This window comes from Denticeps clupeoides, chromosome 6, assembly GCF_900700375.1.
Source record: "Denticeps clupeoides chromosome 6, fDenClu1.1, whole genome shotgun sequence".
Classification (NCBI taxonomy): Eukaryota; Metazoa; Chordata; class Actinopteri; order Clupeiformes; family Denticipitidae; genus Denticeps; species Denticeps clupeoides.
Window position 1 is genome coordinate 15,857,972 of NC_041712.1, and position 25,657 is coordinate 15,883,628.

Sequence of the window (25,657 nt, forward strand, 5' to 3'; positions counted from 1 at the left end):
TAAGGGAGCACGGCTGCAGCTTTTTATTAAAGCTGTTGTGCCTTCCTTAGCTTCATCTGACAGGGCTTAGAGCAAGAGGCACGCCGGCGCGCCGAACAGAGCCATGCCTGTTTCCATCTGACAGCCAAAATGCTCGGCCAATCTGAGCAGAGCAGGGGGCGGGGTCAACCTTCCCTCCCCACTCGCCGAGCGTTCCTCTGTCTGCATGGGAATAATCAATGAAGACTCAGTCTCCTGCCTGCCACTACTTACACTGGATTTAAACTGTCTTTGCCCTGAAGACAGACTCCACGGGGGGAAGACGGGCGCAGCATCGAGAACTGTAGCTCACACCGCAGCGGAAGAGACGCAGAAAGCGTGCGTGCTGCTTTTAGATCTTCTGCGAGAAGGGGGGAAGTAAGCAAGAAGAGCAACATCCTCACAACAGTTTTGAAGAATGTATAATTCTGTCTGCTTCCTCATCCTGACGTGGGTGATTGCCATGCTTGTGTTTCCAGGTAAACCCTTCTTTACTCATTAAAGCAATGTTAAAATGTATGACAGTTACGGACGACTGAGTGCCATGCTGTGATCAGAGAGAGCTTTATTTCAAAATGATCATTTTAAAGTATTACAAATAAGTGAAAGTGAACCTAGGGTCTGCATTTGTACGTCTAAGTGCAAAATTGTCAGGAGTAGCTCATTAGTACAAACCATGTACAGAAAAAGAATCGAGAGAAGTTTTTGCTATTGAATTTTGTCATGACAGTTCAATATATCAATTAACACTGAAATTGATGTTGTTCAACATTTTTTTTTCATTTAAATTCAACATTATGTAAACGGGAGACCCTAATGTGATTGAGGAACTAAGACCACTGAGTTATGCTTATTTTACTGTACTGTATGCTCATTACTGTAGTGCATGAATGCAATAATACCATTATTATTTATCTTATGGTCAAATGTGCAAGCAATATTTTACACACACACAAATGCAAGAATCCACTCTCAAGCAGAAGGGGCTGTTTTCAAGACAAAGTGAAGGGTTCAGTCACTTTTATTTTGCATGCTATGAAAGTGGGTTTGTTGTGGGTTTGTATGACGTCACGACATGCTGGAGGTCACTGGAGACAAGCTTCGATTCAGGGGGAATTGCCCCATTCATTAACACTGTCCAAACTGCAGGGCTATTCACATCATCACTGTAAATAACAGGTACCAGATCAGATCCACATAAATCTGTAATGAAGTTTAAATAGCATGAGTGCAGTGTCCATGTCTGTCCATGACCCTTCATCATGGATCTGATGAAATGTCACCTTGTCATATTTACGTTTTTATAGCAAAAATAAATACTTAATTGAAGGAAATTTTATTCTCTGAAAGGCTTCTAATGTGAAATGCTTTATGTACTGTAGATTCAGAGCTATGAAAAAAAAGCTACTTCTGTGTCCATGTATGAGCTTCCTGGTGGCAAGGCAGATAGCAGTGTGGTCTCAAAGGCCGTGAGTTCACATCTAGGCTTTGGCTTTGTGTGTGCAGAGTTTGTATGCTCTCCCCATGTTAGCACAGATTTCCTCTGGGCTCTCCGGTGTCTTCCCACCATCAAAAGCATGTACACTAAGTGAATAGAGTGTGAGTTTGTTTGTGTGTGTGGTGCCCTACCATAGGCTCCGAGAGCCAAAAATGGATATTGAGTGAGTGGGAGAAAGGTTTTTAGTCAGGATAATTATAGTCATGATAATTTGGTCAAAACTTATAGCTAGATAATATACATTTCAATTATTAAATATGGAAGGATACTGATATGTAACAACTCACTAAAGATAACTAGTCAACAGAATGACTTATTTTAGGACCCTGGTGGTAAAGCTAATAAGGAAAAATGAATACTATACAGGATATGTATAATGCATACTGTACTTACGCAATTAGTTTTATAGACATATGCATAATCATCTTATAATGATTAGCATCATATCTCTCGCTCTGTGCGTGTGTGTGTGTCTGTGTGTGTGAATTCTAAATTTAATTTAAATATAATTTTAAGTGCCCTCTGAGAGGTTTCACTAAAGGGACTCCAATAGTGTACAGGGTCGAATAAGGCAACTACTTTATCATCTGATGTGATGAGGCTCCAAAATGTGTCAAAAAGTGTAGATGTATCATTAATCACATATACTCATGAATTATGGGAAATCCAGCCCTGCTCATTTCAGACCCAGAGTGAAGGTCTTATATGAAACATCAGTCTACATATTAAAAATGTTTATAGAAAATTTATGCCAGGGTTTTCTTGTTGCTTTGAGTCAACAATATAAATCTGTTTTTAGTTTTCTTTCCTCAATAGAATTAAATCATTATAATTGAGAGAACTCACATTTATATTTGAAAAGGTTAAATATTAATTACTGAGGCAGAGAATGCATATGCACTTTGGAGCATAATAAGTTATGAAACAGTTGTATTATAGTTTATAAGTATATTTAAAAAAATCCCTAAAATAAACTTGACATTGCCAATGTGAGGCATTCTGTTTTTGGCAATGACATCAGTGTTGTACAGACCACAATTTAGAAAAAAAAAAATATTTTCCACCAATGACAAGAGTACTTTTTTATTTTTTTAACAAGTCTCTGACGGAATAGCCTGGAGTCAGACGCTATTAAATGAAAGCTGACAGCTTAAGAAATAAAGGACCAGCTGCATCATGTGATTGGGGGTAAAAATGGACTGCTTTTTGTGGGGAAAAGGCTTTATGACCTTGGGAGAACATATTGAAAATGTGGACATTGTTTTTAATATTTGGGATTTTTCAGGGTCATGCAACATGTACATACTTCAGTATGTAAATACTACTTGCTTTTTGAACTAACGCCTCAGAGGGCTAAAACCACCGCCACATGAACAAGGGAGGGGGAGTCAACCACAAGTGACATTTCAGCAACTTTTCAGAAGTACCAGCACCAAAACGTTGTACTAATTTCAAGCTCGCTCATCAATAGCTTTGGTCTAATTGTCTTTATGAGAGAAGCTGGAAGACCTCTTGCTATGTACATGTTCAGGACTTATTCTGGCTAGTCATCAGCACAGAGAGAATAACCACAACTTCATCCGGGGCTCCATCTGAAGAGTTCATCTGAAAAATGTCTTCTTCCAAATCAACCTGCACATTCACGATTACAGAGGAACAAGGAGCTCAGCCACTGCAGTCAGGACTACGTAACCCCAGCATGCTGTACAAAAACACAGAGATGACTAAGATCTGGGCAAATAAAAGTGGTGGTTTCCATCCAGAGGGAGTTCTCTTGTCAGCACAGTGTGGGAGGGAAAATGTTTGAGAGCAACATGTTTGATTATAAATTGCTGATTGTGATGGTAGTCACAGGCATCGTCACTGAAGACCATTTCAATGGCTCCACTGCTCATGCCGAGCTTGGGGTTTACTTGCAATTTCTATCAGTTGTGTCAGGTTGTATTACTGTGGGTGCGGGTCGGTTGGCTTAAGAGTGTGGTGCTGAAGATAAACACCCATCCGAATTAAGGGAAAGGTTAAAGAAACTCTGCAGAAAAATAAATAAGTTTTCTCCTCAGTACATTGGCAGATAAACAATGTACATAGGCCACGCAGCTCATTGTTCATGCATATTTCACAATTATTCGGAGGCTGCTCAGCCCTTTGAGAAATTAGACTGTGATGTTGACAGAGACATTCGTAATTTAATTTCTGGTTGTTTGCAAATCTAATGTGCGAGCCGCCTCTCCGGTTCAGACTTTAATGCGTTTTTCACATCAGGAGTTGGCCTCATTCCGACCGTCCTTGAATTCTGCTGGATGCAGCAGATGTCAAGATTGTGGCTGAAATGCTTTTTTTCTGAAATGGCAGATGTCAGAACAGTGGTGCATTCAGGTGTCTGCTTGGATGTCAACTTCTCTTAAAAGCCACGTCAAGTGTGGAACATCAAATTACTCACACAGAAAACGGAAAGACTTACCTCGCTTAACACTGGTTCCATTAAAGTGTCCATATTGGGAGGAAATAAGGCTGATGTTGCTGCAGTAGTGAAAGTGAAGAAAGTGAAAGTAAAGTGATACACAGCACACCGAGCAGACAACGAAATGTGTTTTAACAGTGGGCAGCCATGACAGGCGCCCGGGGAGCAGTGTGTGGGGACGGTGCTTTGCTCAAAGTTAGTTAGTGATATGACAAATGCAATAATATGTTTCTAATATAGTTATCGTCATTATTACAATCATTTTCCACCCCCACCCCCCATCTACAAACCATGTCATATTTTACATCTTCAGGGAAATAACGACAGCAAAATGGCATCAGTATTATTTGTCAAAGAGATACAGGGTACAACAAAACTGGCTCTATTATGACAACAGGTGATTTGAATGCATTTTCTGTGCATGCTGCTTAATTAGATGCCTCACTCAGAGCCTCTACCTACACGGATATGTGCAGATCTAGCAAATCTTTGAAACTTCTATAAAAGTACTTTTCAAAACATAAAAAAAAATTATAATAAAATGCTGGAAGCGTCAGTATTGACTCACTCAGCAGGGCTGTCAAGTGTGTACTGAGCAGCTTGCGTACGCTACGCCATGAAATCTGTCAGAGTCTGGAATTGTGTAGGTTGGACATGGCATCATTCTTCCACAATCAAGTTATCAGAATCTTTATGGAGGCGGAAAATACTGCCGTTGCTCTTTCCCGTGCACTCACCATGCACGTCTACATTCAGACGTGAGAATGGAGGTCTCTAGCTGAGAAAACCATCATTATTCAGCTTCTTTCAACAATCTGATGTCCAGGAACGTTCCGCAGAAAGGGAAAAAAAAATTAAGCAGAGGCTGATGGCAATGATGAAGGCGAAGTCGTTGTGATTCTGACAGACTTTGACCACAATCAGTTCAGGTCAATGCATATAAATGCATTTATTCTAATGTTCTGATACAAGCTGATTTTAATTAATGTGTAATATATCGCTAATTCATCATTAGTCATCATCATATTTCTTCACTAAACCAAGAACAGAAGTAATAGGCAGAAGTTACTTTAAGTCTGGGGAAAAAGGCAAGATGAACACAACAATGTCCTAATCAGTAGTCCACGTCCAAATGTAAAAGAGCTATTTTTTGAGCAAATTAACATCCTCAGTCATTTGTGCATTTGTATTTAATCCACAAAGCCCCAAATTTTGAATTATGATGGCTATAGCTGTCACCGCTCTTTCTTCTTTTGTTCTGTTGCAGCAAATGTTGTTTCAGAATGATAAAGTTACATTCAGACATTGAAAATGTCACTGAATCCTGGCCTTAAAAAAGCAATTTTCTCCCTTTCTTTGTGTTTGGTGGGACATGTCAATAACAAGGCATAATAACTAGTGCTACTGTGATAATAATAACACAAACTGTCAATTTTTTCCTACTGTGCAGACACACAAATATACACACACTTATAGATAATGACATGTGTAGGCCCTGGAATTTTTGGTAATGAGTACTGTGGGTCAGACACAGTGACACCCGGTGATGACATTTACCTCCTTTAAGCACAAAGACTGCCTTTTTCTACTTGAACTGTTGTTTACACCCACAAATTGCATGTGCATCATTAAATGCAGCGAGCATGGAGAGATTGTTGTCCACAAAGGCTTAGTCAGCTGAATGCTGAGACCATGGCATATCCGGCCACAGGTATCAGCAAGTAAAGCTCCGCATAACCATAGCAAGGTGGGGCTTTTTTTAGCATCTTGATGCCCAAGCTGATGCTCAATGAAGGTAAGTGCAGTCTATTAAAGTCTATCTTTACTAGAATTCGAACCTTTGTCTAATCAGCTGGCGGCCCTAAATGTCCAGGAGCGAGCGTGACGCCGCAGCAGATCAAGGGCACATGCCGCCCGGTGGAATGAATCGGTGCGCGTCGAGCTCGTTAGCTGTGGCCTTCCCGCCTTTACCCCGCCTCCAGCCGCGCAGGGACGAGCGAGCAAATGCGAATGCGCCCGGACGAGGTACGGCCGACAGTGACCGGGCGCATTAAGGCCTGATCCGTACAAGCCTGAATTCTGCTGACTTGATCCTTCCACCCCTCTCCCCTGCAGACACACAGTCTCACGTGTTAAGTCCCTGTCGCACATGTGTGCATGTGGAGCGTTGACAGCGAGCATCTAGAGAGCCATTTTGTCATCGGCCTCGCTCTGCTTCAGGCAAGGTCATACAAATACTGTCGTTTTACATGACATACCGTAACAGATGCTGCTCCTCATACCCTGTGAGGCAATTTGCGTAATGTGATTATAGCTGATCATTAATAAACACCACTTACAAATGTCACACAATATAATTCTTGTGCAGTGTAATTATTTTTAACTGCTACTTGGAACAAACAGCACAGCAAATTAATGCTGATCTAGACAACTTCTTCATTGGAAGCAAAGAATCCTTGAGTGAATTTCCCAGGTGCATAAAAGACAAAAAAAAATGCTTCTTCAAGTAACATTTTTTTTTAAACGAATGCAGTTAAACAAAAAAGCCCTGAGTGATCTAAGGACTGTCCTAAGGGAAATCATCATCACTCTTAAATAATCATTTAAATTGGATACCTGAGGGTGAAAAGGAAGATGTGAATCAGTCACAGGAGTCTAGATTTAACCATCAAAAGACTCAAAAACTCTCAGCATTCTTCTCACCAGTGTTTGACTTTAAGGATTAATTTTGCTCTCTGTCCTCCAGGGTTTAATGCATTGTACTCATACTTCCCAGTTTGAAAATCGACTAATAATGCATTTAAGTTCTGAAATTACATTTTTTATGTGCAGGGCAGGAAGGAATGGACACAAATGCAGATTATCAAATGAAGGATTTACGAAACTCATAAGATACATGCAAAAACCGTGAGGGCACAGTGCAGTATAAGATATAAATGACCGGATGCAGACATGTCAGGTACATTTTTACACATGAACACTGCTGGAAACTGGAAATCCCCAGTTTCCATCACCCCACAGAATCAGGTTCACCACAGTACCACCTTCTAAGGCGTGACTCCCGGCACACCACAAGTCAGCAGGGCCCGCCATTAGTGAGGGTTGTCAGCGTGGTGACAAGTCAATCTGAGTCCAGACCAGCACCAGCCTCATAGGCACTGGAGATCCGACCCCATCCAGTACCTGTCCGCCAACTCCTCTTGGTGTCCTGATAGGCCAAAAAGCTAACCACACCTCCTCGCCTCCGGCATCGCCAGGAATACTAAAACACTGTGGCAGGTCTCCTTGACTTCACAAAGGAGTGCCAGGGTCCTGCCACACATAGGCCAGGAGAAAGGGATAAAGGCATCTATGACCCCACATTGTTGTGGGCAAGTTCAGATGTTGTTCGGTATCAGGGCTAAGTTGGTTGCATCCAAGAGATGGTCCAGTCATGCTCTCAGACCAACTTGATGGTGTCTTTCTATTGAGCCACAATGGAGAGTGTGATGGTGCACAGTCTTTTCTTGCTTCCTTGTGGCCTTGCTAGTTGTTCATGCAACTGTACAATGACAATAAAACGTCATGAAGTATTATAGTTGTAGTCTTTTTTTTCTTTTTTCAAATAGTTGAACAACGAATGGCGAAGCATGGTACAAGTTGCTAACTGAAGTTCATGAAGAATTTGATATTTTCTATCAATATAATGCAAAATTGAGCTGTCTGCTGTTCCTTCCCAGCCTTAAGGTCAACAGCTGTTTTTGCAGCTGCACTCAACAAAACCTTATATTGGGTTCTTTTTTTGGCTTCCTAATTTGGTAGGGTGACCTTGTCCTTACCACATAAAATATTTCCAGACAGGGCTCATTATTAACTTTTCCTTTTTTTACTCCCCAGTGGCCTGATCTTGACATCTGGTTGCCTGTACGGAATTTCAGATATCCCACACTGCATTGTTCAATCTGGACCACATTTGGCCTGGCAAAATATTCAGGCCTAATGCACTTTCCCTCTACGTTTTTGCAGCAGCAGTGCAAACACATTGGTAATGTGAGTCTCTAGCATTTAATTTCCAACAATTTGATCATTTAACTGCATCCCGGAATGTGAAACCGTGCTTACTGTCATAGTGGTTCTTATTGCATTATGGGTGCAGAGCATATAAACCTTTTACTGTATAAATTACAGGTTTTTCCCCATCTTTAGCATTCCTATTAATATGTTGATAGCCAGATTCGGTAAATTTTTGGTAAATATCACACTACATGTCCACTTTCTAATGACTTTTGATTCATTCAGTCCAGTAGGTTCACAATTTCTTTGACTTCAAACCGCTTATACAAACCTGTCATCATCAATCATCTTTGATATGGTAAAGAATCAATCAGTGAATTAATGAATTAATTAACTTTAACATTGAGAAGGAAGGCCAAACACATGCAAATTTAAGAGCAGAATAAACTAAAATTATGCCATAATCTATCAGAAATTCATGTGGTAATTTACTGTCATGCACATAAAGCTGCCAAGAACATATCCTTAGCAGCACAGAAGCTATTGCACTTTTAAAAAGCGTGGAAGTGTGGATGTGCATGTTTTTCGCTGCAAATGATTCTATCATCAAACATGTCGCGTTTGACAACTGCTGGGTTGGAGAAGGCGTGTGTGTCCTCCTGGATTAAGGCCTGCTGAATTAGTCACTCGGATACTTTACATTCAGAACCAGACCAGTGCACTTAACCATGCAAAGCATACAGCTAATAAAAATGATAAGTATTTAATTGAATGAATTACACAGGCATCATGTGAACACCGTTTTTGCATAGTATGACTTATGTATGTAAATAGTCATGATTATATTAGCCAGCATTGAAGGAGTTTTCATGAGATTTATAAATGCCATGGGAGGGAAAGTCTTAGCACATATAGAGTATCTGGCCTTCTTGATATAAACCTCCCAGTTCCTAGTTTCTCCCATAGGCATGGAAACACTGATTGGTATAGGGGAATGCAACAGAGCATTTGGTTTATTCTTAATTAATCTGAATTCATGTGGGTACGCTGTGAATAAGTCTAACATTATCGCAAAATAACATATCTATCTGATATTAAGCTATATGAATCCATGAAAGCATTATGGGACATTATGGGTTTTAATGATTTGACCCTTGGCTGACCCTTAGATGTGTGTCAAAATTATGACTGTACAATGCTGCAACTGCCACCAGTCATGTCTGGCAGCACCATGTCTCTGATGCTACAAAGTAGATGATACAAAGTCACCGCTGATTCTGAATATTATAATTCATATGTATATGAACATTCATATGTATATGTGTGCATCCCTGGATGTATCATGACAATGTATAAATTAGGAAAATGGTACATGGTACATAGGAGAAATACATTTATGGCAAATGCATGTTCAGTTTCAGTTGTATTTGTTGTTGTTTGAATGTATTTAGTGTGATAGCACAGGGAACATACAAACTTATGTGATCTATTATAACTAAGAGTTCAATTTTTGAGTTGATGTTGTTATAACATGAACACAAGGCCTGTCAGAGCTGTCAAAATGAACCAGAGAATCCCATTTGATAAAATAGTTTCTAAGCCCAGCATTCAGCCAAGTGTGGGCACAGTAGGGATCATGCTACAAATTGCCCAAAATTGTTAAATAAATGCCCTGAAATCATATAGTATATATATACTATATGAGATATATATACATACACATACACATATACACACACTTTTTTTTTATGATGAATTTACTATACTGATCAGGATTCAAACCAGCAACCTTCTTATTATGGGGCCGCTTCTTTAACCGTTATGCGACCACTGCACCAATAAAAATCCTGAAAAGCATAAAGGGAAAAATCTCAACCTTCAGTGACCAGGAATATTTGAAGGCTTTAGTGAGATTCAAACTCACAACCCCTGGTTTACAAGACCAGTGCTCTTTCTCACTGAGCTATGAAGCCATTAACTATTAAAGCCAAAAATGGCTTTAAGGAATTAAGAGAGATTTACTGCAGTCACCATAAAATGTAATCCCTAATCTACTTTCTAATTATATTCTTTTTTGCACACAGACACTCTGTACCTAAATGCTTATTATTAGCAAACATACTAAAAATGTTTAGATACAGCTTCTGTATAAGAAATAGTTCCATCTCTTATCTAGTCATTCAGGTTGCACTGTCATATTATAAGGTGACATGATATTTAAAATTATGAGTCAGAAATATTATTGCATGAGCCAATCAAAATGAATGGTGAGCCAGTAAAATTAATGGTTTATTACAGACATGAAGTCTGATGCTTACAGGCGTGTGCAAGTGCCAGTGAAGCGAGTGTATCTGCCTGAAATGTCAACTTAAAAGACTGAAATGTTTGTGACATTTGCTTGAAGTCAAAGGTTCTTGCATAGTTGCCACTTGATAAAAATGCAACTCTGAATATATGAACTCTGTAATGGGGACCACAAGAATTTCTCACAAAATTCTGACGGCAACATTTACAATTTTTTAAAAAAAAGTCTGTGCAGGAAAATGAAAGATTAACAAACAAACGTGTAGAGAAAGAAGCACAAAAGAAGCAGGGGACTCGGCGTCACCGCTTGACATTTTCTTTGCTGTAAATGGTGTCATGCTTGTGTACACACAAAGAGATGCCTGTTCCACTGTTGTCTTCATAACGATGAATTCTCAAGCAGGCTTCTTTTCTTTTTATGACTGGTGCCAATTTATGTCAGGGAGACACTAGGCTTTAAGATGCATCCAGTTTGTCAAACTGGGCATTGTAAGTCAGCTTAACAAGTGTGAGTTTCCTGATAATAGCCAAAGTTTTGATATTGACACAGTAAATAGTAAAAAACAGCAATGATCTGAATGTGAGCTCATGCACATGCTTCAATCACTCATACATAAAGGATAACACTGGTCCTGTTGTGAAGGTCATCCCACCCCCATTTCTCACCCAGAGTCCTAAATCATGGTGCTAGCACAATCTCCTTCTTCATTAGTCTTGGGAAAATTAGCCCAAGACTCCTTGAATAGTTTCCTTGACTAATCTTGTTGCTATAGGCATCCATCTTACTGCAGCAGACACTAAAGTGACTATTTGTAGCTTTGCTTCATTCTGTGTAAGGATTCCTCTAATCTCTGTTAGTGTCTTTGTGGATGACTTTATACTAATTAGAATTAATGTATATTTCATAATTAATAGATAATACACTGGGAGTTAGTGGTGGTAAAGTGGCCAATGAAATGAATGAAAGGAGAATTATTTATCTTGGTCTTTTCCACTGTTGCCCTCTTTGGGTTGTAGTACAAAAACACAATAGATAAAAAAACTTGCTTTGGTTTTATGTAGCTGAACTGCAAGTGCTGGTGATGTGCTCACAGTCTGATTTCACAACTGCTGATGAATGCAGACGAGAAGTCCTCTTCTATCTTTTAGGAGGTTAAACATTATGCGCCTCTCATGGTCCTTGGTACTTCTGGGGTGTTAACAAATGCAATGGAGCAGGTGCTGCACTCCTGGGATTGCTGCTGGCAATGTTTCCTCAACCTCATTAAGAAAAGTGCTTCAGTCGATTGATAATGTCTGCCTGTCTGTCTGTCTGTCATTCAAGGTCAAACAAAGCATAGCTTGCTGTTCACACACGAGTGAGATTTGACTTTTATGAGCCACGATTTGCAAATATGTCTCTGAAGCACCTGGGCAACATTGGTGAATAGGTATTTATCATTCAATCTAAAGGGCAGAATGGGTGCATAAAACAATGGGGGACCCTGGATTGGTCTACAGAACATCTGATACAAGGTGAAGCCTGGGGTACAGTGTATGGTTTCATTTTTTTTCTTAAATTAACACAACCATTGTTAAACAAGGATGCACCTTCATAAGCGCTTGAAAAATTCATTATAAGTTATAATGGTTGTTATCATACATTGTCTAGAAAAAAGTTCATTTTGGTTACAACTGAAAATCGGTTATTGTTTATGGTCCAAAAAATATATAATAAGATATCATCTTTATTTCCATTCCAATACAACCTGGAGGAGAAATGACTATATCTTTCTGATTTGAATAGAATCAGAGTGAAAGTGGTGATGTACCACCCTGGAAACCTCAGCACCTTGAGGTTCAAGGTTTCAGTTTGTGTTCAGTATAATTACATGTCAAGGATACATAAAAGTTGAATGATTAACACTGAAGAAAAGTTTCTTCCTACAGTCACTGATGATTAATTGATCAAAGTTTTTATTTTATTAAGGATTAATATTGATAAGTAATGAGAACCAGAATGAACAGCATATAACAAGCACTGAATTTTAGAAGGGTTTATTCAAATATGTAGTTTTGACATTAGGAATACTGCAACACCGTGGGACAGGGATTAGCATGAATTTTTCTTATGTGCTCCACACATTGTTTTTCTGCAGATGCTCTGGCATTCAAAACAGGTGAATTGGTGTGTGTGTGTGTGTGTGTGTGTGTGTGTGTGTGTGTGTGTGTGTGTGTGTGTTGCACCTGCAGTCATGACACTGATGAGGGTAAATAGGTTTTTAAAATATAAATTTAAATCTTGCGTACAGTGGTGGAAATAATAATGTGATTCACAGCTGATTTTGTAAATTTGCCCATGCCAATAAATTATCAGTCTATCATTTCAATGGTCGGTTAACTTGAACAGTTTCGAGACAGAACAATAACTTCCAGAAAAAAAATATTATTAATAAATTAGCATTTTCATTAATGAAATAAGTATTTGAACCAATTTGCAAAACATACTTGGGGGCAAACCTCACAGAGGTCAGACAGAGGTTCTTGTAGTTGGACAAAAGGTTTGCACATCTTGTCCTTTGCAGACCCTCTTGAAGCCATTTTAATGCTCTGGCTTAAAAATACCATTTGTCAGTAATGAGGATGATAGAAGCAAATTCTTTTGAGAATGCTCAGGTAATTCTTTTTCTACATCACAGGCTCCCTGAGCCCCGGAGTCTGAATAATTGTCTAAATCACCGGAGGAACTAATCTAAAGTTACGAATTGACAACAAACATTTCATCCAGAAACTTTTCTAACAGAACTTCCATATCCTGGTGAGGATTGGTATCATCAAACCACATATTATTTTATTTCCGTCCCTTTGACCATTGCTTGTGAACAAATGTGATAATGGACAGCAATTATTTGCAGTGGGGAGTCTGAGAGCTGAATCAAGGCTCCATGTGATTAAATTAGATTTTCACTATGGGCATCACATAATGCAATTTTTCACCCTGCTGCTGCAAAGGTTTGCAGCTTCTTCTTACAGCACGGCTCCTTTAGTTCTTATGTTTTGAGGTACATCAAGGCTCGAGATAATATTACTTTGTCTAAAATTGAATTAAATTACCTATTTGCATATTATTTTTCTATTCAATTACATTCTAAGGCCAGAGTTATGAAGTGTATTCGCCTCATCATGTTTAAAATAATGTGATGCCTAGTTCAAGGTTCTCCAGAGATGTTCTCCCATTAAAAAAAAAAAAACTATGACAAACATTTGTTTGTATTCATAGCCTCCCTTATGCTATTTATAGTATAACCTGAAAAGAGGAAAATTATATTACTGAAGCTGACAGGTTTTAGTTTCCAAAATTAGCTTGCTTTAGAATTCAGCTCTGGATTTTGTGTAGTATGCAGGAGCACTTCGCAAATCGATAATTATGTAATTTCCCATCTGTGTGGAATGTTTGGGGAAATACAATCAACATTCTACTGACCTTTTGCAGACAGAAACAGTCATTTTCTCCATAATGTTTTATTGATTTCCTGAGCACACAGCCCTATTCGACATTTGCATCTCACGTAATTTAGAGTGTTAGTTCTATTTAGGTGAAATAATAAAATGTCATTATAATGTCAACTCATTACTGCATTTTGGCATGGATAGTAATAATAGATTTCATTGATATTTCATGAATGTTCCTTCTTTTCTGTAGACGTACAGTGAATGATTGACATGATTCATTTGCATGATTCGGGGTGCATAGTCACTTGGAAACTATTGCTAAAGTAGTGCTAGTTTACTCGCCACTGTACTGTGCAGTGTTGATGGTGCACTATTTTTCAGGCATTAACATGAAGCAGTTATTGCTCTGTCACTAAGTCCAGTGGATGGTCTTGTGGCAGAAGAGGGGGTAGCTTCCCGTTTGTTGGCGCCTGGCCTCATGTGACCGTGAGACCTGCGGGCTGGCGCTGCTGAGTGCGAACGCCCCCGATTGGCCCCAGTGTGTGTTAATCGACCCAGTTGCACCTCATCTCTCTCTTGATTAGACACACTCCACGCTTCAGGCCTCCCCCCCAAAAGAGTCCTTCTGATACATGTGGCTGCTGACCTGTGTTTCTCAGGTTCACACTCATGTTATTTGTGACACGGCCAAACAATCTCTCTTTAAAGGTCCCCTGACATTACATTTTTTTTGCTTTTATATCAGTCTTAGTGGTCCCCTAATACTGTATCTGAAGTCTCTTTCCAAAATTCAGCCGTGGTGCAGAATTACAGCCACTTTGAGTCAGTCTCACAAAGAGATTTCCCCAGGATGCCCAGTTTTGGTGTCTGTAGCTTTAAATGCTGATGAGGAGGAGAGCGGCCTGTAGAAATTAGCTGGCATTTGAGGAAATGACGTCATCAACACCGTTCACCAACCCCAGTGTTTGGCACAGACGGGACGTCGTGTAACCACTCTCTGAACAGCGAAGCAGAATGGCCTAAGCATGCTTTACACCTATCGCCATTTCTAGCCACTGCAGGACCATAGACAGGTTAGGGGAACATTTTCCAGTCTGTGGACCTTTAAGCCTTTTAGATCTCTTAAATCAATTTCTGTTAGGACATAGTTTCTGTGCATTTCTGCAGCAAAACTGTCAGAATGATTATAGTATGACTATCAAGTGAATGAATGAATGGAGTTATTGTGCATCTCCAAACCATGTGCTGTCAAATTATTGAATAGCTGCTCTTTTATTTTACCCCTGTTACAGTTGAAAATTAGGGACCCATTTTGAATATAAGTTAAAAGAAAAAAATTGTGTGCTCATTAATGGTCACTTACCGTACCGTTTAAACCTTAGTGTGAATCCTCTTCTGATGTTTCGTTCTCAGAAAAGAGCAGAACTTCTTAAAAGACATGAGAAATGGTAGCTAATGGGCAAATGTCAGCCTACCAAGGGCAAAGCAGTTTGGGTTAGAAATATAAAACCTTATTAACATGCTATTACTGCATTGTTTAACTAACACAGACAATTATTTTATCATTAATGCCAATTTTTTTTTTTTATTACTATTTTCTTTTTGAAAGTCTGGCTCTGAAAACACATACTAACCATAGGTCTGGAGGGGAGATATGTTGATCAGTACTTGCTTGGGATCGGTGTCGTTACGTGAAAAGAAAAAAAAGATGCCAAACAGAAAGACTGAAATGCAACGGAAGTGCGGACGGATGCAGAGGTTTGGTGCTCTTCGTGTCAGTGTTTAGTGTGCGTGTATGTGGTAGTAACTACATCTACAGCTGACAGGATCTTTCTAAGTTAACATTGGATTAGGAACAAATGCAACATGATTTATTCCCTTCTCACTGCCGTGACATTACATTATTGAATGTTTGGCATAACAATACAATTAATCTTAATTAAAATATTTAATCATTGCCCAACATTAGTTCAATTGACCAATTGGATTAAATTCTTACACATTAATGGGTGAGCAATTTCTCTACATATTCCTTCTAAGAGTGTGAAAGACACTATTTACTTTGATTACTTGTCTGAAGAAATGAATATATAGTTAGTGTTCATTTACCATCAATACATGGTTGCATTAAAGTTTACAAATTATATGGTAAAATGTCAAACAAAAGTAGAATGGATAATAAGGAACTATGCGTAGGTCAGATCTTTTCAAGAAATCTGCTGTCCACATAGAGATGTAACATTTAACCATGCATTAGTGTGATATCCATTACATTTACATTATTGTCACGGGTGGGCTGGACATGGCGATGAAGGAGGACGCATTCGCACGATCACAGGACAGGGGTTTAATACAAAATACACGAGACAAGGGAACATAAACACGCACAATGACCGGACGGCGAACAGACACGAACAGGATAGTTTTATACAATTATATAAATAGACACCAGGTGAACACGATCAGGGAACATTGCACAAGACGAACATGGACTCTGGATCCGGAGTAACCCCTGCCGGTCCGGATCATGACAATTATTTATCAGACGCCCTTATTCAGAGCGACATACAATCAGTAGTTACAGGGACAGTCCTTCCCTGGAGCAACTTAAGGTTAAGTGTCTTGCTCAGGGACACAATGGTAGTAAGTGGGATTTGAACCTGGGTCTCCTGGTTCACAGGCGAGTGTCTTACCCACTAGGCTACTACCACCCTAGCCCATATCCGATCACATAGTTGTGAGAGAATTATTCAACACTTTACTTGAGTTAAGTTTCTGAATGAATACAGTTGATTTTGCTACACTTGTTTACATTTAGTACATGCTTAGAAATATTCAGGCAAAAGAAAAAGTTCCATTCCATATACTGACATGAAATATGAACTGAATAATGAAGATGAACTGTCCATGGTGCTGGTAGTAGCCTAGTGGTAACACACTCACCTATGAACCAAGTTTCAAACCCCACTTACTGACCATTGTGTCCATCAGCAAGACACTTCATTCTAAATTGCTTCAGAGGCACTGTTGCCTTCACTACTGATTGTCTGCTAAATTTCATAAATGTAATGTAAGTGGTTAAGAAAGTTCTGTTTGTTTAAAAAATAACATTTAATGCAATCAAGATATTAAAATCTCTCATTTGTGTAGTCTACAGGTTTCCTGTAAGACTGAGGTGAGAATTCAGATTTTGTATTCTGAGATGTATATTCTTTTTCCTTCTTTATGATTCTGTTGACTTTGCCATTTGCGTTGAAAGGTAACATTTGTCTTTAACTTGGTCCCAAGATGGTATTTTTAGAAGGTTGATCAGGTAAAATACAATTTGTTTTCAATTAATAGTGTAAAATGTATTTTAACAGCACATTAAACTGAGGTAATATGTGTGGAGTGGTTTAAGGCACTTTCTTTAATCTTGGCCTTGAACTCTTGGTAGACTCCCAGGTGAATCAACTTTGGCAAGACGTGTTTTTACTCATCCTGCAATATTTCCTAAATGTTTAACGGATTGTACAGTTTTTAATGTCTTCCTGCCTGTAATGTGTTTATGTGATCCATTAAAACATAGGACTCTGGGGAACATGTTCAGCTTGATGCTTTTACATAATGCATTTACAAAACAGAATCTTCAGACTGACCCTATACTGTTAAAACACACTTTTTTCCAAAGAATGCATTTGTGCATTACTTAGTATTCTTGTTAAAGTATCATAAGGCCATTAAGATGTAAATAGCACTGACATATGTACATATCTACATCTCAGTGACCTTGTTATGTTCCATAAATCATTGAAGGTGCCCGTTATATGCAATATGGTATTTGTTCAAATGAGTGTTTGCACTATATGTGCATTCTGATGACTTAAATTGCTGGGGAAATTAAACGCTTTAAGTCAGCAAAAGAGATGGCTTCAGACCAAAGGAGGTCAACAGACGCATTTCTACATCATGGGATAGAACAGACGTGGAGCCGTTTTCTTGGGTAAAATCTCATTTGACTGAACAGATGGTCATGTTGTGATAGCGATGCAACAGGGAAGCATTATTGTTCACTCAACAGCCTGCAAACAGCAGGAAGGCTGTAATGATGGAATGGATAAGGTACCTTTCTCATCCTCTCTCCCAAGCCCTGCCGAATGTCTTGGGCTGAGTGTCTGTGCAACCGAAGGTGCTAAAACCATGGATTTACTGACACTGCTGGGGATTAGCCATAAATGTTCCAGTGCACTCGAGCATCGAAAGCTCTCTACACATTATTGATTAAGAGGGCACAATTAATGTGTGAAACAAATCTTCCTTTTATTTAACTAAGGAAGAATTGAAGAGTCCTTCTAGCAAATTGTGCATGTGTTGGCATGACTGGGAATACATGTAATGCTGTTATGTATTTAGAATGGAAAAAATTGGTATTTGAATTCAAGACATGTTGCATTGTTCAAGGCCATATTCAGTGAAGTGATTGTGTGAAGCACAGTAAGCACAGCACACGACGCACACAACGAAATGTGTCCTCTGCATTTAATCCATCACCCTTACATTTACATTTACATTTACACCATTTAGCAGACGCCCTTATCCAGAGCGACTTACAATAGTAGTTACAGAGACAGTCCCTCTGGAGCAATTTAGGGTTAAGTGTCTTGCTCAGGGACACAATGGTACTAAGTGGGGTTTGAACCTGGGTATTCTGGTTCATAGGTGAGTGTGTTACCCACTAGGCTACTACCACCCTTGGTGAGCAGTGGGCAGCCATGAAAGGTTCCTGGGGAGCAGTGCGTGGGTGCTTTTTGGCATTGGCACCTTGGAGGCTCGGGATTCAAACCAGCAACTTTCCAATTACTGGTCCAATTCATTTCCCACTAGGCCACCACTGCCTAGTACATACTGCAATCTTAAAAAATGTTCTTTGCCCACACGTGTATTGATGTGAACATTAGTCAATAAAAAATTGATAATGCTGTTCAATTCACGTTGATGAAGGACAGGGCATCCCATTTAATATGATATTTGACATATCAGCCAGGATGTGCTGTATTTTGTGATAAATCAGTTTGTACTGAGGTCGATTTGAGACGTGGCCACCTAAAACCCACAAGCACAAACCACCAGCTGTGACTTGTATGTCTTGAAAATCTGTCACCTTGCAACCATAATCACAATAGACTTTGTACTAAAATTAACCCATGGCTTGATATAAAAAATGGAGTTCTGAGATATTATGTTCAGCTAAATTAGCCATGACAGTTCCTGTGAAATACATACAGTTTATTTGTTTGTTTGTTTGCACTTCACACTCCATTTTGGGTTCTCATTGACCTCCATTCCCTATACACAAGTGGGGACTTGTCCCCTGTAGTAAGAAATGAATTTCACTTCCTGACTCAGATCTTCTGTCCTGTGAGGCTGGGGATCGATGTAACTGCCAGCAGCAAGCAGCTCCTGTACTTTGCTCTTGGTGACAGCATAATGCTTATGGGTCTGGCTTTTCTAAAGAAAAAAGGCCTAAAAGGCTTGTTAGCACTGAAGTTTTTTTCCTAAAATGTGCAATAACGGTGCATGAGTTTTCAGCAGTGTTTTTTCAATGCAGTTAATGCATTAATCAAATGTTGGTCTTCTTAGTCCAAAAGCACACAGGTAAATTGCATACTGTTTAATTTGAATTGTGTGTTTTCACCCTGGGTGAGTCCATGCCATGTGACCACTGTCCAGAAGCTTTGACCCTTCTTAGTATAAAGTGAAGTGATTGTCACATGTGATACACAGCAGAACAGCACACAGTTAAATTTGTCCTCTGCATTTAACCCATCACCCTGAGTGAGCAGCCATGAAAGGCGCCCGGGGAGCAGTGTGTGGAGACGGTGCTTTGCTCAGTGGCACCTTGGCGGATCGGGATTTGAACCGGCAACCTTCTGATTACAGGGCTGCTTCCTTAACCGCTAGGCCACCATTGCCCCAGTTCTTAGGAAAGTGAGTGAGTGCAATGAATTCTTGACAAATAGCAGCTATTCATGAAGCAGAGTAAACCACCAGAAAAGCAGCACAACACATCAGATGTACCAAGATACATCCAAATCAATATACTGTTAGGAAGAAGTGACCGTTCTATGTGTTTACTGTGTAGCTTTAGTGGAAAAATTATCCATTTAAATGGCTATGTGGTGCAAAATCCCTCTCACTTTGTTTTCTGTGCTGGTTCATAAACTCATCCCAGAACCATGGCTGCTACCAAACCGATCCACCTGATCTACCTGTTACTGCTAAGTATTCCTGCTAATAAAAGGCATCTTGGTGCTACTCGGCTCTGTCGTTACATACATTTAATTCAGTGGAAAAGGAGATGCTTCGGTGTGTGGATCAGGTTTCCCATGAGCTGTTCCAGAACATTGGAGAGGTTACAGATTGTTTCTGTATACCACTGGTGGCCTAGCGGTTAGGGAAGCGGCCCTGTAATCAGAAGGTTGCTGGTTCGGATCCCAAGCCGCCGAGGTGACACTGAGCAAAGCACCATCCCCACACACTGCTCCCCAGGTGCCTGTCATGGCTGCCCACTGCTCACCAAGGGTGGTGGTTAAAAGCAGGGGACACATTTCGTTGTGTCACTGTGTGATGTGCTGCAGTGTTTCACTTTCAATTCATTTGTGATTTTGTTTGATTTACATTTTTCCATGTAGCCATGTTGGTTTTATATGTCTGAAAATGTCATCCCACGATGATACTCTCATGCAGAGCTCCTGCAGAGCTCCTGGCAGAGAACAAATTCCTCCTTAAACTGTAATTTCATAGATGTTGAAAGCTACTTTTAAAAAATGACTGCTGAGCTGTGAGGAAATATAAATGTAGTCTATTCACATTCAGCTCTCTCCCATTCCTAATACTCTTAAATAAGGGCATTTAATTATGGTGAAGGGTATTTGTCTAAGCTAGAGTTTCATATGTAAATCACAGTAGACACTTTCTGAGGGAATTTAAAATGTTTAAGAGTGAAACTTCAGTTATGTAGATCTGAGCACAAATAATTTAGTTTTCCAAAAGTGTTGGCATATATTGACATTCTGCTCACCTTTTTAATGGGTTTAGTTTTTTTAGTACATTTACAGTATTTTTTTTAGCAGACGTCCTTATACAGAGTGATTTAAATCAGTGGTTACGGAGACATTTCCCCTGGAGCAACTCAGGGTTAAGTGTCTTGATCAGAGACCAAATGGTAGTTAGTGGGGGTTTGAACCTGTGACTTTGTGGTCCTATACCACCAACACTAAAACAGTGTAGAAAAGGACATCTTTGGCCGGATGAATATTCGATTCTGAACTGCTATTAAGCCATGTAATATACAGGTGGTATATTTACATATAAAACCATACTGAAGCCTGTATAACTCTGCCCTGTTTGTGTTGTTTGTCATCGGGTCATTTTTAAGTGGTTTCCCATGTGCTGTGTTTTGTATAAATAAATTGTGACTTTGTGTGTATGCGTCCTTATTCCCTTACTATGTTTGACAACCGTGACATACATACTCCATTACAAGAATACGTTTTCATGGTACCGATGTACACAGTCAGTGTTCCACAGCCCTGAGCGAGATGTAAGATGTGGGCCAGCCAGGGGTTACTAAAGACTGACCTAGAAAGCTCTGACCCCCCACTTTAGTCCTAATTTTTTTCTAACAGACAGAATGCAGCAAATGATGTTTCCATGGTCTAAATGGGGTCCACTCAGTTAGAGATGTCCATGGACCTGATTGGTAGTCTGTTATCCCAATCAAGGATGTTGTAAGGCTAATATGGGTGCAGAACAATGATTAAAATATATCTTTGCTTTGAATACAGTTAGAATGGAGATTTGAAAAGAAAAATAACAAGTTGGCGAAAACTATGAAAATTTCACATTGAAAAGAAAATAATTTTGTTGACAAAATGTTTCGGATTTTTGGTCAATCATTGGTATTGTTTATATTCCATTTAATCTGATGTCAGCCTGGAAAGTAATTTTTTCCTGCAGCTAGTGTCATGGTAATTACACAGGTACCCAGGTATTGAGCAGATGCAATTGGTGTATTCAAGCTACTGCCATGATAACCAGGTGATAATCTTTAATATCCCTTTCCACAAAGTGAGCATAACGCTGTTTGGACCAGAAAATAGCTGTAAAGGGGACAAACAATCTTAAGTGACACGATTAGGTTCACAGTTAACTTTCTTACTGGCTGGAAGTTCCAAAGCCTATGTAAGCCAAATCCTAAAATGTATAAAATTTAATTACCTATGAGTCAATTCCCAATTTCTGCTTACCAAATAGGAATAGTTCCTAAGCTGAAGACATAAAATTGGTGAATCAATCATATTTTGACAACTGACCTGGCAACTTCCACGATATCTTACACTGGACCACAAACCGAAAACATGGTAAATAGCTCATGATTCAGGGTTAAATAATATTCAGTGGATGAGCTGGTGATCGGAAAGCTATCTTTTTTATATTATTTCAATGTAGTTTGGAGGCAAAACATACCTGAAGGACCTACACTGAACCAAATCAGAAATTATTTTGATATTGATTAATCACACACTATTTGTCATGGTTGAAGGGATTAAAAGATTTATTGAATTTTTTTTACAGTAGACCTTATGGCAGAAAATATGCTAAATAAATATTTCATCAGATCAGCATGTATTTCAGTCTTTTTTGCACAACTTAGTAGTTTGTAGATGGATCCTGAAGACACTTGCAAAGACACATCTTTTTCTAAATACAATACGTAATTTACACAATTTACTGTGGATAAATGGATGTAGTGTAATTAAATGAGAAGATGCCCATGGCTGTCCCCCTTTTAGCGCCCAGTTGCGACAGCCCTGTGTTCATCTTGACCACGGACGCTGACTTCCTCTGAATAGCAGTGGAACCTCCCAGTGGTGGCCTAGTGGTTGAGGAAGCGGCTCTGTAATCAGAAGGTTGTCTGTTCGAATCCCGAGCCGCCAAGGTGCCACTAAGATGCCACTGAGCAAAGCACCGTCCCCACACACTGGCGCCCACTGCTCACCAAGGACACTGCTGTGTTTCACAATGGCAATCACTTCACTTTCTTTCTGTCTTGTTACCCCCCCAAAACGATTGTGTTCCACAAGGGGAAAAAAAAGACATGATGCACAGTAAGAGGGATACAGGGTGACGCCACAGTTGCTACTGTCGAGATTCGATTCCAGGCTCCATCTGGGCAGAGTTTGCATGCATGCTCTCCCTTTATTAGCATGAGTTTCCTGTGGGTTCTCCGGTTCCCTCCGAGAATATCAGTGACTATTGTAACATATTAATTCAACAGTTTATTTCTTGAAATATTTTTCCTCTGTGTATCTCATAGTAAACTTAATAACCTGTTATTCTAATGGAGCACAGTAGGGAAGTATCCACGTCTGAAAACAGCGTAGTGGAATGCTGTTGTGCTAATGGCAGTTAGGGCCTGTAAAACATGTCACTACAGTGTATTTACACGTCATCTCACCTCCCACAAATGCCTCATGACTATAGCACACACAGAACAGAAGGTGAGTGGGCTCAGCATTTATATTTCCTCCATGTTCACAAGGAAGTGCACATAACACCAACTCACTCATTATTAATCCAAATCACACAATGTTCATGTAACCGCATGAAGCATAAGAGAGCAAACTGTGTCGGAAATGTTATAAATTTCTGAATCAGTTCTTCCTTTTGAGTGTCTGGGTCCTAGATATGATTTCAGGAAGAGAGGATGCCTATAGCCAGGCATGTGCATAAAACTGTAAGAGAGGCTGCAGTGAGAAAGTGAAGCTTTGGGTCTGTCTCCAGAAGTGAACTTATTGACCATTCAGACAATGAACGAATTCACATGGAGAGGAATAATGTTCTTTTAAAAAATATATGATTATCATGACAAATGACAAGTATTGAAGTTCTACATGCATTTACATGATTGGTCCATGCATAGTTTTAGTTGAATTTGAAGTATGCCTTGTTCTGATGGACAATTAATTTGTTCCTGGGAAGTAATGATTTTAACACAGCGCAGAAAATTTTCCCAGAACTCAGTAATGCAGTTGCCAAGGCAATTCTCAGACTTATATAAAAAGATGTAGCTTCAAACGGACTAGAAACAGGCAGAGGTGTTGCCAAGTGACGACGGTACTGGCATCACTGATTGGAGCCTCGTCTGTTGTATTGCAGACAGGAAAATGAATGGCTGGCACAGGGATGCTCTCGACTGACCAGAGGCAAGTACAGTACAGCAACCAATGTTTGATTTCAAATCTGCGGGGGCAAGAGGCTGGTTTTCTTTTCTTTTTTTACGCACGGCCAGATGTAGCCTATTGAAAGGAATTAAATATTTGTGCATGTGCCCTCCATGTCCTACTGTCAGAACAGGGCACCAGTCCTGGTCTTACCCTTTCCCTCTTGTTCCCCACCCCCATCTTTTATTGAAATGACCTCTCTTTCACTGCAGTTAATCACATCCACATTCATTAAAGGCTGACAGGAAAATCAATTATAAGAACCTTACAAGGAGAGCTTTCACTTATCTACCGTCCTTTAAGAAGGCAGGAGCACTTAACACTTTCTGAGTGTAGCTGGGACACGGTGCCGCATGCTCCCTGTTCAGTTGCACAGAATAAACCGTATCGCCGAATAACAATTGTTTTCCAAAGGTCTTCGTTCAAAGGGGTGGGAAAAAATTGCCTGTTGCATTATACTGACATCTTCTGGCACAACATGTTGACAATAAAACACAATATGCAAGCTGCTCTAATAATACACTGTCATCCATTCATATGTTTGCAAGTAAATAGTTGTGTCATATTAGTCAGTCAAAGGGTGTCTGGGGATAAAGTGGGTGCTTTTTTTTGTTCTTCTCATTTCCCCCCCACTTGATTGGACTGCTGAAGCATTTTCCACCATCTGAATAGAGAGTTATAATTCAGTTCATGAATTCAACATGCCAATACATATAGAACAATTCAGTTATCTATATGGATTTATAAAGTAGGCATTTATGAGAAATGTGTCCAATAAAAATGTGATGCCCTTTCCCCACTCTTGACATTACAGTGAGTTTTTTCTGTGCAAACGGCTGACCTATATATAGTTTTGAAAGAAACTTTTATGCCACTTTTCAGGTGTGTAGGAGTGTTCAAGTCTGGCACTAAATGTAAAAGAATGTGCAGACACCTGCCATTGACTTTACATTCTTCAATGTCTATGCAATGTTTCACATTGGATCTGCTCCGATTAGACTTCACACTTAAAAATGGGAATTTACTAACCGACCCAGCATTATAAGCACTGCTCTTCATTACAGACTGGTTACCACTAATGAAAAAAAAAAACATGCATGACCATAGAAAAATTATGTAAAATGTAAAAATAGCATTATAAAAAGATACATAACGGTGGACAGTTGGTTGTAGTTTTTTCATACAGGAAGGAACATAAAATATCGGTCTGGACATCATACAGTCTGGATATCATACTGGCCAGAAATCATAATCAACACAATCCCAGTTGGTCCATCAATTGTGTTTAACCCTTTAATACCTCAGCAATCGGTACACCACTCAGGAAATCTATGTCATTTAGTATCTGCGTGTGATTAATACAGTAACAGAGCAAATAATAATAACACTGTTGTCTGGACCCACCCACAGGCCCCAGCAATGCAATTAAATATCAGTTACTCTGGAGGCCACAGCTTCAAAGACTAAATCCCCCTGGCCCCTGCCACAATGGCGGCTTACTTACGGACGACTGCCGACAAAATCGGTATGGTGTGTGTCTGTGAGCGCAGCTGGTACAAGCACTGACTGTCGGTGCCGAATCCTATATTCCTTAGGAGTCCTTCCGCTGGGCTGCAATGGCACAATGGGGCTATTGAAGAAACAGATTAATATCAGAGCACCCCCCCACACACACTTTTTGATCAT

At 39.6% G+C, this 25,657-nt stretch overlaps 1 protein-coding gene across 1 annotated transcript in view; it reads left to right on the forward strand.

Moving 5' to 3' along the window:
* The first annotated feature begins 200 nt into the window (after positions 1-200).
* Positions 201-25,657, forward strand: part of opcml (opioid binding protein/cell adhesion molecule-like) — a 154,500-nt gene continuing 129,043 nt past the window's right edge. The window contains exon 1 of the mRNA XM_028983403.1: positions 201-497. Coding sequence (XP_028839236.1) covers positions 437-497 — 61 coding nt within the window. The 5' untranslated portion in view covers positions 201-436. The remainder of the gene's footprint in view (positions 498-25,657) is intronic.